Here is a 17,763-nt window from a genome sequence, read left to right on the forward strand (position 1 = left end):
AATAAGAGGACCAACACTACCTGTCTTTAGTAAATATTAAACCCATTAATCGGTACCCACCACATAATTTTCAAAGATGTTTTCTACATGAATAAAACAAGAGTCATGTGAAATCCCACACAATACAGACATTCTGCTATTTGCTCTTAGAAGAGTCATCATTGTAACTCAGGGGGTTAATACTCTGGACCCTGACACAATGATGCCTATTCAGACGCTTTCCACACCCTATGAAGAATTATGACCTGATGCCCTTCTGATTTCTCATTTGCATGGTGAGCTTTTACCTGCTCTCACTCCTATCTACAGCAGTACTGTTAATCATTGCTAACACAATAGAATTCAAAATATATTCCATTTCCGTGCTACAGCATGTGTTATGATACTGTGAAAGACCGTTTCCACAGGAAATGTTGCAAGATTACAGAGGATAGATTACAGGAATTCAGCAGCAAAAACAATCTATTTCAAGCTTTCGGTAAAACACCCTGGTGATAATGGTGTACTTCAATAACTGCTAACCCAGGAAGTAGTGTCGTATTTTTACACACGCGTCATAAAATGAAAAAAGAAACCTTATCCAAACAATAGCCTGTGCTTTTGTGCTTCACTGCTGAAACACATAGCTGCACTGTAAAAAGCCCAAGTCTTTTAGGCGAAGATGGCATCGCCCCGTCTCCCACAGACCATAAAAGAACAACCCCTTAGTGATGTCCTGCTTCTGTGCACTGTTCCACGGGCAGAATTTGCTAGTCAAAACAGCGACGGACGAACAGAAGATGTTCCGCAGAAAGATATCCATCAGCTGGGAGATTCTCTTTACAAAAGAGGGCCCTTGCATTTGACCATTTATCTACCCATCTGCCCAGAAGGAGATGACCACTGCATTCTACATCATGCAGCCATGTATGTTTATGGAGTAGGAAGAGACAGAGAGGATAGGAGGGGTGTTCCAGCTCCACCTACCTCATATAGCTTGAAAGAAAAGCCCCCCCCCATAACACTTAGCTACAAACAGTATGTGCATTTGGCTTATTTTATTCTCTCCAGATACCTATAGCACATAAAAGAATTGCTATGTTTTTTTTAAAACATTCTGGTGGTCCAGTGAGGTCGACATCCCTGTGTACTCTTAACACCACGACCAGGCTGACACTTCTGTAGCCCGTGGGCTCCAAAAGATGGAGTCTTTTAGATAATGCATCAAAACGTCATCGATGCATGTGAAGAAGATCTAAAAACTGGAAAGCAACAGATGGGCAACGTGGTTGGAGATGAGGGTCCGAGGCAGTGGAAGCTGCTGCGAGCACGGCCCCATGCCGAGCCCCTCAGTTGGTGTCCATGTGATCGTCCCCACAGTCAGGAGCCCCGCCCAGGGAGGCTGAAGGGGGAGACTTTGAGGGAGCTTCCTCATCTCGTCGCTGGTAAAAGAGCACGTATGCAGCCTTTGTCTACAGAGAAAAATATGGTTTCATGGTTACCATAGGAATTTGCAGACAACAAAAGCAGAAGGACAGTTAGTAGGTTGCAGAGGCCCTCAAACGTACAATATGCCAGTGTGGTAGAACATTGGATGCTAAAGCTATGCTGAACAGTTACAGTATATATAAATGTACATGTTTTTACAATTTTTGCTCACCACAATCTGGTCTTCAGTGGCTGATGAAACGCTGCTGTCATCAAAGTAATACCACTTCCCATCGATTTTGTTCTTGGCATAGGCTGTGTCTGTAGCACAGAGAGATCAGCTGTATCCACGCTGACCGGGACGTACAATTGGAGCGGAGACACCACACACAGCTAGAGAAAGCGAACCCTCGGAGAATGATAAACTTTGGAAATATACTCACAGTGGCCTCCTCCCATTCCGCCGTAATGGTTGGACACTGCAATAAGGTCGTAGACATAGGGGCCTGCCTTTGGATCACACACAAACTCGGACATGTTCAAGTCCCTGGAGGAGAAACAGACCAGCTGTTCACCCTTTCCACATGTATAACAGTCACCAGTATTCTACAGCTGCCAGACCTTAGTGTTTGGGACGGTTTGACAGCCTTAAGTAACAATATTTATACAATGATGTTATGAACAGCTTCTAGGACCAGGCTGTGATCAGGCACGAAAGATTCCCTTAACATGTCCCTTTCATGACCTCTATTCTGGTGTCTGCAAGTTAGGGTGACTCAGCTTTTGTTTTTGGCTGTTCTCCATGGCAGGACTCATGATGAGAAGGCATATAATTGTGCTCTTACTTACAACTTTAAAATCAACTGGAAGGAAATGACAGACTAAATATCAACCAAACCATCTATTTACACTAGCACAGTGTAAATACTACAGAGATAAACTTTGAAACAATGACCTTGCTGTTTTATGACAGCAAATCAGCACCACCTAGTGTGCAGTCATGTTTTGGTCACAAAACTCCCTCAGCTATTATATGACTGGAGTTTCTGGTTTCATAAAACAAAAGTGAATGAGAATTTATAATGTAGAACTGTCAGCTCTGCCCTTAAAGATGGCCGACTGCTCATTTTTGTCCATGGTGAAGTCTTACATCCCTTTGCAGTTTTGGGCATGGGTCTATCACACAGGGAAGCAATGTGTCCATCTCGAAGTAGCAGACATCTACCTGATGGGGAAGTCCACCACAGTGTCCAGCTTGTCCCTCCAGCAGCGATTGTAGGAAAAGCGTTTCAAATGGACTACCAGGATTCTAGGCAGGGACCACAGGTCAAACTTCTTGTTAGCCTGTTGGTGCTTCTTACAAGTGGGGCAGTACCTAAGGGAATGTGCACAATGGATTAGCAGGTTACAGCAAGTCACCTAAGCAGAACTTCCACATGGGACACAATTGTGGAAAGAGAAAATATCACTTGTGCAGCTACTTAGAAAGAGCACAGTTTCAGCTTTTCCACTTTGAATTCTGTGTGTACGAAATGCACTGCAGTATCCAAGGGGTTGAGCTCACCAGGGGTCGTGCTCGCCCAGAGTCTCATTGGTGGTGAAGAGTTCTATGCAGTCCTTCAAGGCCACGCTGGTTCGTTTTCTCTGAGGCTGCGGCATGCTCTCATGCTTCTCATAAGCCTGAGGTGGAGTAGAGTTAGAGCCTGATACGTCTGTATAACACGTCTACATCCTTCCTGGAGTTTTTTGGACCGTAAGCAGATATTTTTAGAAGTTAAAAAAAAAAAAAAAAACTTTATTAGCTACACCAATAGATGGCGATAGTGTGCACTGGGGCTCACACAGACTGTAACTCTTTGGCTAACTTAGAGAGAGGGAGCAGTTCCGTTTTCCTGACCTCTGCCTCCTGGTCGTCATAGTATTGCCTCTTCATCTCCAAATCCCAGTCTAGGGCCACTGTGGAATGTGCTGTACACAGTGAATAGGTGCAAACATGAACAATTTTTGACAAGAATGAAATAACATCGATTAGTACATAACAAAAAGGCTTTTTAAAACAGGATAGAGCAAACCCAGCCGTCAGGTCAAATCATATCGATCAGACGGCTCTTCTAAGATGCCATAATCATGCATCAAAGAACTATAAAAAGCAGAAATTGATACTTGCTGTTCAATTTGAGGAGGTTTCCATCGCAAGGCTGAGGAGTGATATTGGTTGTTCCATACGAGTTCACCAGGCTGATTGAAAACAGTTTAGGCCGAGAACAACTCTTCTTAGGCAGGTTGCCAGTTAGACAGTCCTCAACATCTGCACCATCTTCTTCCCCTACGGAGCAGTCTGACTGGCTGTTGTCCTGCTCAAGGCTCACCTGCTGATCCATGGCTTCCTCCTCTCCTGTAAAATAAATCCACAAGAGCCTGATCCATCAGGTCTTAATGCCGACAATCAGGCAAACAAGGTCAGGCAGGAAGTGGCCGAGGTGTAGACCTTCACACAGCCCATTGGGGCCATTGCAGGGACGAGATTCCTGCTCTTGTGTGCAAAGGCCAGCAGAGCCCACGCTGCAGGTCGGCCCATCTGATAGCTCCGCCCCACGACTGGCTCCCATGGATGCCTGGATGCTGCTGCTGCTACTGCTGCTGCTGGATGTGGAGGCCGAGGCCTTCCGCTCAGGCACGCAGCCGTGAGGCTGCTTCACATAGCGGCTGGAAAAGGGGAGGACCGTCACATGACCACCGTCACCCAATGATACCCACCAAACAGAGCAAAGTGCGAGAGGGGCGACAGGCGGCAGCGCTCTTACGAGATCCTGTCCAGCACCTTCTCGTACAGTACGTCCATGGGGAGGTTCTGCCGGGGTACGGTAAGGAGCAGGGGCTGCCCAAACAGCATGGTGCTCGAGGAACCGCCGGACAACTTCGAGTACCTCTCCCTAAAGTAGACCGCCAGGTTGACCCGCTCCCCCAAGTCCCCCTCCACCTCATAGCTGCGGAGCACAAAACTCCTATTCTGATGTGGAAACGGCAACATTCTCAACAGCAAATGATGATGAAATGGTTGGGTTTCTCAGTCACAGCATCTTCACGTATCATACCAACTCTTACCTAATGCACACCATTTCTAACTGTATTACATATGGTTCATCTGTGAGCGAAACCTGCAAATGAGCCCACTTACACAAATATATCATCCTTCTCCATTATGTGGTTAAGGGCATCATCCCACTTATAAATTTTGTGGAAACGGTGGTTGTAAACATCAGCTACCACCATCTAGAACAAAACGTTAAATAAAAAAAAAAAAAAAAAAAGTTTAGCACAAAATCACCTTTGGATCCTACTTAGCGATTCTTCAGAATAAAATCCAAAAGTGACACACACAGGCACCACATGGAAGAAGAGATGTCATTTATAAATGGAACACTAAAATAATGGACAGATGTTTATGACTGTAATAACTCATAACGTAAAAAAAAGTACTGAAATCCAATGAGAGCACCAATAGATTATCACTGAAACAGTAGCACATCAGGACTAGCGTTAAGAGGAGATGTTGGGGTAGGCTTCTTACATTCTCTGCAGGAACTCCAGACAGTTTGGACAAGGCGTTGCACAAGTCTCCCACTATACCCAGCTTGGCTACCACCACCCTGTACTGGAGAATAGAGACCGTTCTTACAGCACTGAACCAGACCACGGCTTCTGCGGTTTCCCCAATCACCATGTCCATCTTAAACATACATACCAGTACATTATGCACTGGTAAGTACATGGTTGCAGTTACCAGAAAGCAATACATTTTGGCTTTTTAAAATAATACTGTCTTGCCAAGGGAATCTGCATAAAAGTACAATAAATGCACCTTAGCAGTACGCAAGTGTAAGATGAAAGGTAAGAATCCTACCTGCATTGGCCTAGACTGGGGATCCATGCGAACCAGGAATACCTCCATGGTACGGTCTTTCTTCATTGGAAGGGGCAGAGTGAGGTAGCAGAAGGGGTCAAAGGTGACAGAAATCTTGGAGCACTCAGGGCAGACCAGTGTCGATTTGAACAGGCCATGGAAGATGTCCACAATGATGGAATCGTTACGAAGACGATGGTTTGTCCAAGCTTCCTTTGCAACGACCTGAGAAAAAGCGTTTCCATATAGCTTTCATTGTTGTGTTGGCAGAATCAACAGCCAATAACCAATTATGTCATATGATTTCCCTGATATTCAAATAAAACAGATGTTCATTCTTTACTCATTGTTAAGAAAACATTATCACTGGGGATCATCAACGTGTCTGTGGCAAGACCTGTCTGTGTCCATGGTAAAACCAGGCTACGTTTCCAAATACCATGTCTGTGGTGAATATTGCATTTTGATAACAATGTCCGTCAGAATTTGCCATGGTGTTGACCTCTAGTTATCTCACCATGCCAAGTCAACAGTTCACACATTACTGAATTGTATCAAGTGTCCTCAATGACGAGGAGAACCAAGGATGGAAACTCGTTGGGGGAAACACCTCATCAGGACGACCGTCGGCATCGCTCAGGGCCACATAAGGCTTCTTCTTGACCCGGTTCAGGTCCTCATGGAGTCCATCCAAGAGGAAAGCCAGCAGCTCCTGGGAATCCTGCTGTTGGTACCCTGAGAACTGGGGTGCAAATCGGCCCACCTGTGTCTGGAAATTGAGGACAGCGACAAGAAAAGTCGTCCTTTACATGACCACATGGGCTGATCATTTATTCAACACTGACATGCTTGACGCCGTTTACTGTGTACACGTGCACTTGCACGCTCACACGCTCGCTCACCTTGAACATGCGTGGCGCCACATGACTACTGTGGCTCTGCCACATCTGCTTCACTAGGTCGGCATAGGCCTCTGCGATCTCCCCCCGCATGCCCAGTGGATTCTCCCGGTTGATCTCAGCTTCGTACAGATCATTTAGGAAGTATTCCGTCAAGGGCGGCGCATTACTTAGGCACTGGGGGGAGGGGAGGGCATATTTTATGTCAACACCATTGAGCAGCATATACACACAAATACACTGTGAATATCTCCCACAGTTAAACGACAGATCACTCAGCTGACCTAGGGATGCAAAATGACCAAATGGGAAGCAGTAATTACAAAACAGAGGTAACAGGCTGTGTAGCCAAAACAATCTATGGTTTATAACAGTCACAGTATGGATAGGGGGTATAGACATTGCATGTACCTACCTGGAGGGCGGAGTTCATAAAGCAGGTGTTGCCAAGGTTACTGAGGCCACACAGGCCAGGCTGAGACTGAACCTCTCTGTAGTTGTAAGAGGAGCTATAAGAGTTATAGCCACCCAACCTACAAGAGTGATTAATTCAATATTATAAATCTGCTTTGATCACCGTTAAAGTCGACGTGCGAGCGTTCAATTCCGGTGCTCCACAGATGCAGGGAACATTACTGCAGACACACGAACGTCAGCCTGTATGCTAGTCTTTTGCGCATGATGTGCTTGCCTGTTTCCAGCGGAGGTGCTGTTATTCAGCGAGAATCCTGTGCTGCTGCTATCCCCGTTGGTCACAGTAGAGCAGATGGTGGCTGAAGAGTTAGAAGAAAGCTTTGGGGATGTGGTGAAGTTGCGAGACGTGGTGGTGCTGGATCTGAGGGCAAAGTAACAGTCTGAACCATGTCTTCATATGGCAGCGACGCTTCGGTACATGTTGGAGGAACACACTGAAAACACACCAAGTCTAATAGAAAATCTGAGAATTTTAAGCGCCAAATTACATACAAAAGCAGTGTGTGGCACACTTGACAGAGAAGGCGACTGTGAGAGGCGGGGTTGCCAAACCAGATGGGAGGAGTTTAAATGGTCAGAAAGTGATTGCATTTGTTGGGTAAAGAGAGGTATGTTAACCACATCCTGTCCTGGAGTTAAATGCATTCTGCCTGAGAATAATAATAAGGATTAATCAACACCAATAAGAAACCGGACTGACTTACTTGGTATGTGTCGACTGCCTAGGCCAGGTACCATCCTCGTTTTTCGTCTCAATCACAAGCACCTGTGGTAACAAAGCAGCGATTATCGACGGCCGAATGAAACTTCATAAACCAATCACTGACTTTTCTGACACCACTAGATGGTGGCCTCTGTTCAATAAAGGGCTCAATTCATGCCCCAACGTAAACCAAGAGCACCATGTAATGGGGTGAAAAAATGTGACCCATCACCATGAAATGAGTCTTAAGTCGCACTGGTAGAAATACAACCATAAGACTCATTTCGTGGTGTTGGGTCACAAATACAGAACATGGTTCATGAAGCTTCATTTGGCATCACTAGCAGCAATGAAAGACGCTGCTGGGAAAGGATTGGCCTTTGGCAACACACACTAGTCAATGGATGAACTTGCATGTGAGGCTGGACAAACCCAAACTACCCACGCCTGTGAAGGCCTGTAAAAGGGCACTGCGACATTAAGAACCTCGATACAGTGTCATACCTGGCCTTGGAAGAGGCCAGCGTCCTGGACAGTGCTGTCTGGCTTATTCAACTGTTCATACGTGTTACTCATATATTTATTCCACAATCGTGTCTCCTGATCTTTTGGGATACCAAACAGTGACCTCATTTCCTTCTCAATCGTGTCTGCAGACAAGTAGGGAGAAATTCATTAGTGACAGCTGGCATCCACAACAACTGCTTTGGGTGAATTCTCCCGAGTGAATCTCACCTATAGTGTCTGCCTTGCTGAAGTGGCGAGTCACCACATTGTCCATATTGTTATTCTCACACAGGTTTAATTCCAATAGGTAGACCTCCACTTTACAGTGTTTCACAAACATACCATGTTCAACCACCTGAAAAAAACATCCATTGTGAATGAGTGATGAAATAAAATTACAACAGACCAATTATGCAAGATCATGATAATTGTATTCTAGAACACGATTGTCCAGTATTCTTGACATTAACCCCACCCCAAATTGGAATGACCAATTACCTCTCCCCCCATCACAAAATGTGTTGTGATCTTGGAGGGGTTATATTCTGCTACTCCAATTTGACACTTTACATGCTGCACGCTTTGTCAAGCACAACGAAACACAAAATTCTCCCCAGAACTTCACATCATTAAGAGCGAAAAAATGTTCAACTCAGACTTAAGAAAGTCAGGTGCTGGGAAATACCATCTGCGCAGTTGACACACTGTTCTGTGCTTTCCCAGCTAACATATTCCTCTAGAGCAGTGTTTGCCAATCCGGTCCTTGGGGACCCATAGTTGGTCCACGTTTTTGCTCCCTCCAAGCTCCCTGTCAGAGAGTCCACATTTTTGCACCCCCCCAGCTCCCAGTAGAGAAAAAATGTGGACTGTCTGAGAGTCCCCAAGGACGAGACTGGGAATCACTGCTCTAGAAACCATAAAGGTGTTTTCTAGGTCCTTTTTGTGTCATTCAAATGTTCACAGTTCTGACTGATGGCAGCACGGTGGTCCAGTGGGTGGCACTGATGTCGCAAACTGCCAAGGATCGAATTGTGACTCTGCAGGAGGAAACCAGAGTACCCTCCTGCATGATGCACGGAGGACATGCAAACTACACACACACACACAGAACACAGATGATCTATATCCCCTACGTTGGCGATGTGAGGCACCATGCCACCCTTCAGACAAACTAAAAATCACTAAGTAGACAAATTATTCTGTCTGGTCACTTAAAATGCCTCATGTCAATAGTCATAGTTCAGAATAATAAAGTTTTAAATCCAGCAGAGATGACTTCATAACTATGACATTTTCCCTCAGCCTTTCCTATGACCTGCTTAAAAAGAAAGCTATCTGCACTTACAACACACTGATGACACCTTCAACCACTCAGACAGAGCAGTAAGGGTTAAACATGCTGATAAATGTGAAAATCTCAACCACCCTGGTTAACCTTCATACTGTGAACGCAACAGGCATGCCAGGACATGACGAAACACATTCTTAGTTTATCACACTTGGAATTACATCCACAGTCATTGAAACAAACAGTGGCTGATAAAAAAAACAGAAAAAGTTACCAGTGAAGAGTGCTAAGGTCACGTTTTGGGGAAACTCACCTTGCGAACAATGGGGTTCTGCCCTTCCATGCAGCCATACCAGCTGACAAGCTTGTTCCAGGCCTCAGTGGGCATCAGAACATAGTCCAACTCGTCTATAAGGTGCTCCTTCAGTGTCTGAGTCTCTTGGTCTACAATACATTTGGAAGGGTTAGCAAAACACCAGAACCCACATCTTCATTTCCCAGAACATGCTGTGATGATTTATGTGTAACACCCAGTCTGGCACTGGATCAAGGAAGTTGATCAGAAAGTGAAAGCAGTCTGAGGACAACTATACATTACAAAGTCTGGTGTCAAGCTCACCTGAAAAAAGCCCTGAGTTGTCAATGGGTCCTGGGTAGAGACTACTCTCACCAACATTGTACAAATCCCAGCTGTCAAAACCAACATACTTCTTCCACTGCTTAAACCACCGGTTGTCAACTAAGAACCTGATAAACAAGAAAATTCACAGAGTATGAATGTACTTTCGGATATGCTAATTGGGGCGAGTCATCACACTGAGTACGTAATAAATATTTTCATTTCAGCCCAAGATCATTTAATGTAGACATTTTCTTGCTAGGCTTATCTGTTAATGTTGTGTTTATTTCACGACCTGTTAGTTTGTATTGACGTTCAAAACTGAAACTCGCAACGTCACTAGTTACCGTAACAAGACTTCTTCAGAGTTAGAAATATTTGAAAACACAGATAATGGACAGTTATAAATGCCATCAACATATACTACTAAACTAGGAACTTAGAGAATATAAATAAAAGTGAACCAAAACCCCGTAAGGGGTGCAACCACGTGTTTAAAAATCACAAAAATATGCCAAAATGTGTTTAATAAGAATAATCAATCAGAAAATGTACAAGAGCCTCCAGCTTAAGGACCGGTTTCTAGTTAACTCTTGTCATCCTGCCAATTTATTTCTGTAAAATATAGTTAGTAATATTATTACATATTTATTTTAAATTATGAATTTATGTGAGGGGGGGCTTCCTGGGTGACACCCAGCACACATGACAAAGCATTAGCGTAGCCGCAAAGCTCCATGCGGCCTGTACATCCCCGGACTGTCCTGTCACCCTTATGCCGTGTATACAGCTTCGATCATCGTACTAAAGGAAAGAGTTTCAGCAAGTCAGCTCATAATGTGGCGGAAACGACTTTCATTTGAGGTGAATAATCATTATGTAACACTGATTAATCTGGTTATAAATATCAGTCCAGGCGATGCGTAAACCCCAGGGCTCTAGCGTCCTGAACCAGGCCCGCAATTCCTGGCCGGTTCCCCGCGGGCCGGCTCCAGAATCGGCCGGAAACCTCACCATTCATCGCCCTTCCGCAGTGCGGTCTTCAGAAGTGTCCCGATGCTGTCCTTTTGAGTTTCAGGTGGAGGAACAGTCGTCTCAACGGACACCGGCTCCGGGTCGGGCTCAGCCCCATTACCCGACTCGGGTCCGCCGCCCTCAGCCATCATGCCGCTACTGAGTCAGAGCGGCAGGGACGCGGAACGGAAATCTGATTCACCGGAGGGCGGAAAACGACGCGGGCGCCGGGTTCACGCCCGGGTACAAAGCAGGATCGTCAATGAGTCCTAGGCCCGCTGCAAGATCCACGGACGCGCGTCACACTCAAATCTTGCTGCTTGGTTACAGTCTAGCGTCTCAACGGGCTCCACAAACCGGTCCTCATTTAGGCTCCATACCTGGATTGAGCCCCTGCTGGCTCGGGATGCTTCACAGCGTTGTGCCTGCACCGTTTCAGAGTGGTAGATGTGCACCTCTCACTGGTTTCTCTGAATGAAGTGACCGGTTTGCCTTAGCTTTACAGACATCTCTGAATTTAAAAATATGTACAAATAATCCTACAATTACATTGTTGCTCATCTGTGACTGACTATTTCAACAGTTAGATATGGTACTGGTGAACTCCAGTTTGATATAAACTAGAGTTACAAGGTAATCACTAATTTTATCTATCACCTTGGCAATTTGAAATTCTTTTCTTTTAACATCAGAGCTATCTAATTCTTTTAATGCAGTGGAGCCCAGTATCCCCACTAAGTCAAGTGTTATACAAATAATGACAAAACTTCAAATTTATTTTATTTGTGTCATGTATCTCAAAAATTAATAATTATAGGAAAAAAAACACCAGCAGGTCTTGTCATATCAGTTTCTTTACAAAACACAGGAAGTTACAAAAATGGTTTGGGAGATAAATAAAAAAAAAAAAACAATCACAGATCTCTGCACATAGATAGGGAACATTTCCACCAGCACTGCATTTAGATCTAGAAATTAAACACATTCAGGGAATGTTATTGTAGATGAGCAAAACACAAAGACATTAGGGAACAGTGGGAAAAGCGGATGTGGAAATGTGACACATGGCCGTAGTTTTCCTTCAAATCCCTGCACACTTATTACAATGTGAGCTGCTTGAAATGACTGTTCCATCACTGACAACATCCTCTAATCAATGCTACCCAAAGGTCAACTTGCCGTTTCACAACATGTTAAAAAGACTGCTCTAAAAGCCACTCAGTTCCCGTGACCAAACATGATATTAGAAAATTATTCAGAGCTTAATTTGAATCAAATGAGCATCATGCAAAATATTTGTAGTTGTGATAATCTCGAAGGAGAGAAATAATTGCTTTACAGTTAGTCAACCTAAAGTTTACACATCCAAGAAAACAATATTTCACCATCACCTCTCAATCCCTTCAAGCAGCTCAGGCTTTGATCTTCTCTAATTAGCAAACTGGTTTCCCTAACACATCTGTCCAGCACCACATGGGCAATCAAAAAATCCCAGTCGGCAGCTCAGTGCTGAACATCCCATCCAGATCCAACTCCTTGCTCATCAATTCCTCCTCAACAGACTCTAGCGCCCACTGGTGGTCAGTCAGCTCCAGAGCTTCCCATTCAGCCTAGTGAGGAAGATAGTGAACGCAAATGTTTAGAACACTAATACTGAGTCTTAGCCCAGTGTTGTGTGTACTGGCTCCTGCACTGTACCTTGAAGGCTTTGTTGGTGTCAGCCGGCATGGCCATGGCTGCCCCACTCATCTGCTCCTGCATGATGCGGGACTGATCAGCACCTATAGTCCCACGAAATTATCACTTTCATTTTGTAAACACAGCATATTGTTCACCATTTATACTTTTCCCATGTTTATTGCATGCAATTTACACACACACACTTCATTCATCAAAGTTCTGAATCAAGGACATCAAACGTAAATAAATTAACATTGACCCAGGGATTATCAGAAATTACTTAATGGCAGCCAAGCTAACATTATGAAAGAGCAATAAGACACTGAAATAAAACTACATTATATTAACACTGTACATATAACCAAATACTGATATTTACAACAAGCATATTTGAAACTAGAGCTTTCATTTACTTAATGTTAAGTCTAGTGCAATCAGACAGGATGTTCTAGTCCAATATGGAAAAACTGCTGTTGTAATTGACAAGAAAACACGCTCCTTATTAAAAATTCAAGTTTTACAGATCTCTGCCAAGAACATAAAGTATGGCCAAACTAAAAAGATTTGGGTTTTGTTATAAAAGTGGGTCTTTTGCAAATGCTATAATTTACTTTGAATTAGAATATCTGAAAAATCAACATGGAAGAGGCAATGTAGCTCATGTCCTGAGTGACACACGATAATGGTCGTTCAGCTCAAAACCAGACAGGAGAGGATGACGGGGAAATTATCATCAGATGCAGGAATGATGGCGATTCTTACCATTGTCTTGTCCAAGAATGAGAGAATACATACTGCGCAGGCCAAAGACATTCAGAAAATACCAGGATGCTGAGCTGACCCTGTTAACACAAAGCCAGCAGTTATAGAGTGCCCACAGTAACACAGACTGCCCTGGGGGTCCTTCAGCACCACATTATTTACTGCTCTGCAATTGAGAGCCTCCTGACCTACTGCTGCACAGTGTGCTTCAGTAGCTGCACTGAGGAAGACAGGAAGAACATGCAGTGGGTGGTAAGGGTGGGAGAACGGGTAATCGGAACAGCACTACCACCCCCTCAAGGATATCTACACTGGCAGATTCCACCGGTGAGCCAGTTAAATCATCAAAGACTCCTCACATCCTGGACACTACTCAGACAGTAATAGGATGGCTGTCTCTTTTTGTGTGTTGTTCTTATTTCTCTTATTTATTACTATTATAACTTATGCTGCTAAACAGAGAGCTACTGAACTGTTTTTCACTGTTTCTGTAAGAGTGATAATAAAGACCTATCTTATGTTGTCTGTAATGCAGGCTCAGTGTTCTGCTCCAGCATGCATCACCACGCGTAAAAGGGTACCACAGGACCAAAAATCATTAAAATTACATTCCTCTTTATTCCTTCACCACCTTATTAAACTGTAAACCTAAGAATCGTTTTCTTGATCTTATTTTAAATGAAGTACCTAAGAAAGAAATGCCACAGAGGTGAGTTTTTTTAGCTACAATTTGCCTATGAAAGTTAGTTGCATTTTTGATGTTCAGCCTGCCGACGAGCTGAATGGAAACTGACAGCAACAAACTAGAAAAACAGGCAAAGACCATAAAATATTCATATTGAAAGGAAAACAAGACACTGACCAGGAAGCGTCCAGGGAGAGCAGCTCGATTCCCTGCTGCAGCATGGGTTTGAACCGTAACGTGAGGGGGAAAGGTACCTTGGCTGAGGACAGACAGGAAGCAGAATAAATAAGCACATGTTGCATGCCAAACAAGAGCAAAGAGGAAGAAAAAAATCAACACGAATACATGTATTATGAGAGACTGAATTATCAGAGACTGAATTAGCCTTTTGCTGAAGATGCATTCTTTCTAAATGTTTACAAAACCTACAGTAAAAATCCCTTTTCTGATTTATGTCTTCGTAAGAAAACAAACAAAAAGCTCCTCCCACTCCTCCATCAGACATACTGGCCAATAATACTGGACCGCTAGTTTCTACGATGTAGACTGATTTGTTTTTACAATGTTTTTTTTTTTTTTATGTGAACCTACAAATTTCTCATTCCTTAAAAAATGTAGCAGACCTGTGCATACCCGAGTTCCTCTCTTTCTACAATAGGTGCATAAAAGGTTATTCACTCACTTGTAACAAACCCTGAGAAGGTCCAGTTGATCCACCCTCCAATAAGAATCATGGGAAGAACATTGGTAACGTTGCCTTTCATCATGTCCGTCAGCATGCTGGGGTCTTCGCAAAAACATAGACCAGGTGAAAAACTACCAACCCTCCAAAAATCATACAATCCTAGGCCACATTCAGAACCATGCTAAACAACTTCATTTACTGCATACTACTGAAGTACACATAGTATGCAGACTCAAAGGTAACAGACACACATAAATCACCCAAATATACAAGTACATTCACACAGAGACTAAATATTACAAGAAAAGGCTGGCAGCCATGATAAAAATTTTACCTGTCATTGGGGAAGGAGGTACAACCTTCCTCTTGGTCTTCTTAAAGAACCCATCCTCTTGGTTATTGAAGTAAAACTTCCTCATCAAGAAGGACTATTAAAAAGTAGAGTTCATATGATTCCTACATGTTTTTCTTATAATTATTCATCAAATAATTTCCATGTATGGTAGCTGTAAAAAATGTGCCTCCGTATCGCTTTTACATCTACACATTTACGACAAATGGTTAAACGTTTATAAAGCAGGTAAACATGTAGTAACAAAATCGACACGATGTGAACAGAAGGTTAGAGCTGTTTTGCAGTGATAGCATTTGGCAAATAATCAAAAAATAGATGGATGACAATGAGCTTAACGTACAGCAAGGAATAACTGAATAACATGACAGGTGGACAGAGTGACCCACCAATGCCATGTGGATGACAAGCATACAGACCTGTTTGGGAATGTATTTTCCATTTTCTCTCAGAATCCGGCTTCTGATAAGAACCTGACTGGATATTTAAGAAAACGCAGGACAGCAGTTTAGCGTGGGAAGTGAACATGTTAAGATACTAACGAGAGTAAAATATAATAAAATATATAATTACGGCCTTGGAGAGAAGGATCGAGCTGCAGACGCCTGTAGAGTCACGTGTTCCCTGTGGAGTGACGTATTTCGGGTGGAGCTCCACTCTACAGGCGTCTGCAACTAGACCCTCTTGGCCTTGGACCGTCCCAACGTTGAATGCATGGCTACGGCCTTGGTAGTACCTGTCAGACACCTGCTCCAAGGTGAGCTTCTTATCACTCTGCAACAGGATGGAGACGTAGTGCCTGATCACTCCGACCAGGAAGGTGATAAAGACGATGGGCAGCACCACCCACAAGCGAATGTTGGAGTCCAGCAGCAACTCCGGCTCAGCCATGGCAGGCGGGGGGTAAAGGCGAAACCCTGGAGGACATTAATAAGTACAGTACATTATAATGATTAACTTGCACATTAATGAGCATACTTACATTGCCCAGCTATTCTGCCGTAGTACATTCGTCAGCTAGAAACGTATTTAGTTAGTTAGCTAGCTAATTAGGTAGCAAGTACCGCGCATTAGCGTCATGCGAGGGTGAGGATACATTCACAAGTAACCCACCTTTCTACAACAGTGGCAGCTCCGCAGCGAAAAACCTGCTCAGATTCTGGCCGGCCTGCAATGCGCGGTAGGCCCGCTTAGCCACCGCGCTAACGACAGGACGCCCTCTGTTCTTGCCCAAAAGAAACTCCAGAACAGCGGGGCTTTTTTCAGCGTCAGCTGAGACAAATTTATCTCGACGGCAAAGACAGCAAGCACTCCAAGACAGGAGCCGACTTTCAGTACCGCCGCATTGGCCTCAGCGTAACGGTAACCCGCACAGCGCAGCGGGGAGGCAGGAAGTCATTCGGACAAAAAAAAAGAAGAACGGTGGCCTCGAAGTACAACACCGCCTAGTGGTCACGGCGGGAAAATGTCTGCAATGCCTCCCAAGGGGCGGCAGCAGAACACGACTCGCAGCGCCGCAAGTGGCCATAACCGGAAAGTCTCCAAAGCGCAAAATGGGCTTCTGTGCCCTATAAAAGGAAACTGCGTACAGCTCCCCCAGTGGGCAAGCCGAGAATGTGTCGCGAGCTCTACCAATTAATTCGACATCCTTAGAACTACACAGAAAGATATTTTAAACCACTTTAGCCATTTCGTCCCATATTTCTTTATACAAACGGTCAAATCCTAAAATTGCCCCTGAGTAAAACTCAACTATTAAAGAAATTAAAAAATCAGCAATGAATACACATCCATACTAAATGATTCCACTAGTGCATTATAGTAGTAATGGAATCTTTATTTTGAAAGGTTAAATGGTATTAATCCAAACTGTAGTAATTAAGTGCCCTATGACTGCTGAGTTTTCTCTATAATCGACTGAATAGAGGTTATTATCTTTCTTGTTACTTGGGCAGTTGTGTCATTTTTTGTATACTGTGTATTTAATAGAATCAGAGATACATTTCTAAAGAATTCATGGGAATTTCAATCCAAAATAAGTTAGTACTTGTGTATAAAGGCCTGGTTCAGATGCATCTTTCCAGTCCAGTTTCTAATTCTGTGATATTAATGGATTATCACCTAACTGTTAGATACAGTAACATATAAATGATGGTAGGTGTAAAACTTGACCTCTGTCCCCCCCCCCACCAATTCTCATACCGCCAACCTAGATCCTGATTTTGCACTGCACTTTCAGTGTTGTTGCAACCTCCTTATCCACATACAGTATTTGCTAATATATTCATTGCATATTAGATTTGCTTACAGAACTCAGTGTTTATACATTGCCACTTCTACCCATTATAAATTTGAGATATTGCACACTTGCACTTTCATACTTGAAGATATGCAATATTGTCTGCTTTATAATTTTTTAACTATATATGTTGATATGTGGGGGCGGCATGGTGGGGCAGTGGTTAGCACTGTTGCCTCCCACCTCTGGGACCCGGGTTCGAGTCTCCACCTGGGTCACATGTGTGCGGAGTTTGCATGTTCTCCCCATGTCGTCGTGGGGTTTTCTCTGGGTACTCCGGTTTCCCCCCACAGTCCAAAAACATGCTGAGGCTAATTGGAGTTGCTAAATTGCCCATAGGTTTGCATGTGAGAGTGAGTGGTGTGTGAGTGTGCCCTGCGATGGGCTGGCCCCCTATCCTTGGTTGTTCCCTGCCTCGTGCCCATTGCTTCCGGGATAGGCTCCGGACCCCCCGCGACCCAGTAGGATAAGCGGTTTGGAAAATG

The 17,763-nt window shown here is 44.0% G+C and overlaps 2 protein-coding genes across 2 annotated transcripts; both read right to left on the bottom strand.

Annotated features, from left to right (window-relative positions):
- Positions 1-1,022: 1,022 nt before the first annotated feature.
- On the bottom strand, positions 1,023-11,232 carry usp4 (ubiquitin specific peptidase 4 (proto-oncogene)). The gene is made up of 22 exons (XM_049022511.1): positions 10,816-11,232; positions 9,802-9,929; positions 9,496-9,626; positions 8,123-8,249; positions 7,892-8,037; positions 7,389-7,450; positions 6,902-7,045; positions 6,626-6,743; positions 6,214-6,387; positions 5,922-6,080; positions 5,312-5,536; positions 4,979-5,062; positions 4,586-4,680; positions 4,212-4,394; positions 3,896-4,113; positions 3,575-3,802; positions 3,305-3,375; positions 2,972-3,087; positions 2,633-2,782; positions 1,851-1,954; positions 1,640-1,728; positions 1,023-1,451 (listed from the first exon to the last, which is right to left on the bottom strand). The coding sequence occupies exons 1-22, from the start codon at positions 10,965-10,967 to the stop codon at positions 1,329-1,331; spliced, it is 3,027 nt and encodes a 1,008-aa protein (XP_048878468.1). The 5' UTR covers positions 10,968-11,232; the 3' UTR covers positions 1,023-1,328.
- Positions 11,233-11,573: 341 nt separating this feature from the next.
- On the bottom strand, positions 11,574-16,398 carry emc3 (ER membrane protein complex subunit 3). Its single transcript, XM_049022589.1, has 9 exons — positions 16,093-16,398; positions 15,716-15,896; positions 15,399-15,456; positions 14,962-15,055; positions 14,625-14,729; positions 14,120-14,201; positions 13,258-13,337; positions 12,514-12,596; positions 11,574-12,425 (listed from the first exon to the last, which is right to left on the bottom strand). Exons 2-9 carry the CDS (start codon positions 15,868-15,870, stop codon positions 12,297-12,299), a joined length of 786 nt encoding a protein of 261 aa, XP_048878546.1. The 5' UTR covers positions 15,871-15,896; positions 16,093-16,398; the 3' UTR covers positions 11,574-12,296.
- Positions 16,399-17,763: the final 1,365 nt, after the last annotated feature.

This window comes from Brienomyrus brachyistius, chromosome 8, assembly GCF_023856365.1.
Source record: "Brienomyrus brachyistius isolate T26 chromosome 8, BBRACH_0.4, whole genome shotgun sequence".
NCBI lineage: Eukaryota > Metazoa > Chordata > Actinopteri > Osteoglossiformes > Mormyridae > Brienomyrus > Brienomyrus brachyistius.

What these genes read in the sequence shown, in the direction of transcription:
- usp4 (XM_049022511.1), bottom strand. Translation starts at nt 10,967, where the DNA reads ATGATGGCTGAGGGCGGCGGACCCGAGTCGGGTAATGGGGCTGAGCCC. An exon ending in AGCACCTCCGCTGGAAACAG is followed by an intron (nt 6,744 to 6,901) that starts GCAAGCACATCA and finishes TCACTCTTGTAG; the next exon opens with GTTGGGTGGCTATAACTCTT. An exon ending in CCACTGAAGACCAGATTGTG is followed by an intron (nt 1,452 to 1,639) that starts GTGAGCAAAAAT and finishes TTTTCTCTGTAG; the next exon opens with ACAAAGGCTGCATACGTGCT.
- emc3 (XM_049022589.1), bottom strand. Translation starts at nt 15,870, where the DNA reads ATGGCTGAGCCGGAGTTGCTGCTGGACTCCAACATTCGCTTGTGGGTG. An exon ending in TTGGAGCAGGTGTCTGACAG is followed by an intron (nt 15,457 to 15,715) that starts GTACTACCAAGG and finishes TTAAATATCCAG; the next exon opens with TCAGGTTCTTATCAGAAGCC. An exon ending in GAAAATACATTCCCAAACAG is followed by an intron (nt 15,056 to 15,398) that starts GTCTGTATGCTT and finishes ACTTTTTAATAG; the next exon opens with TCCTTCTTGATGAGGAAGTT.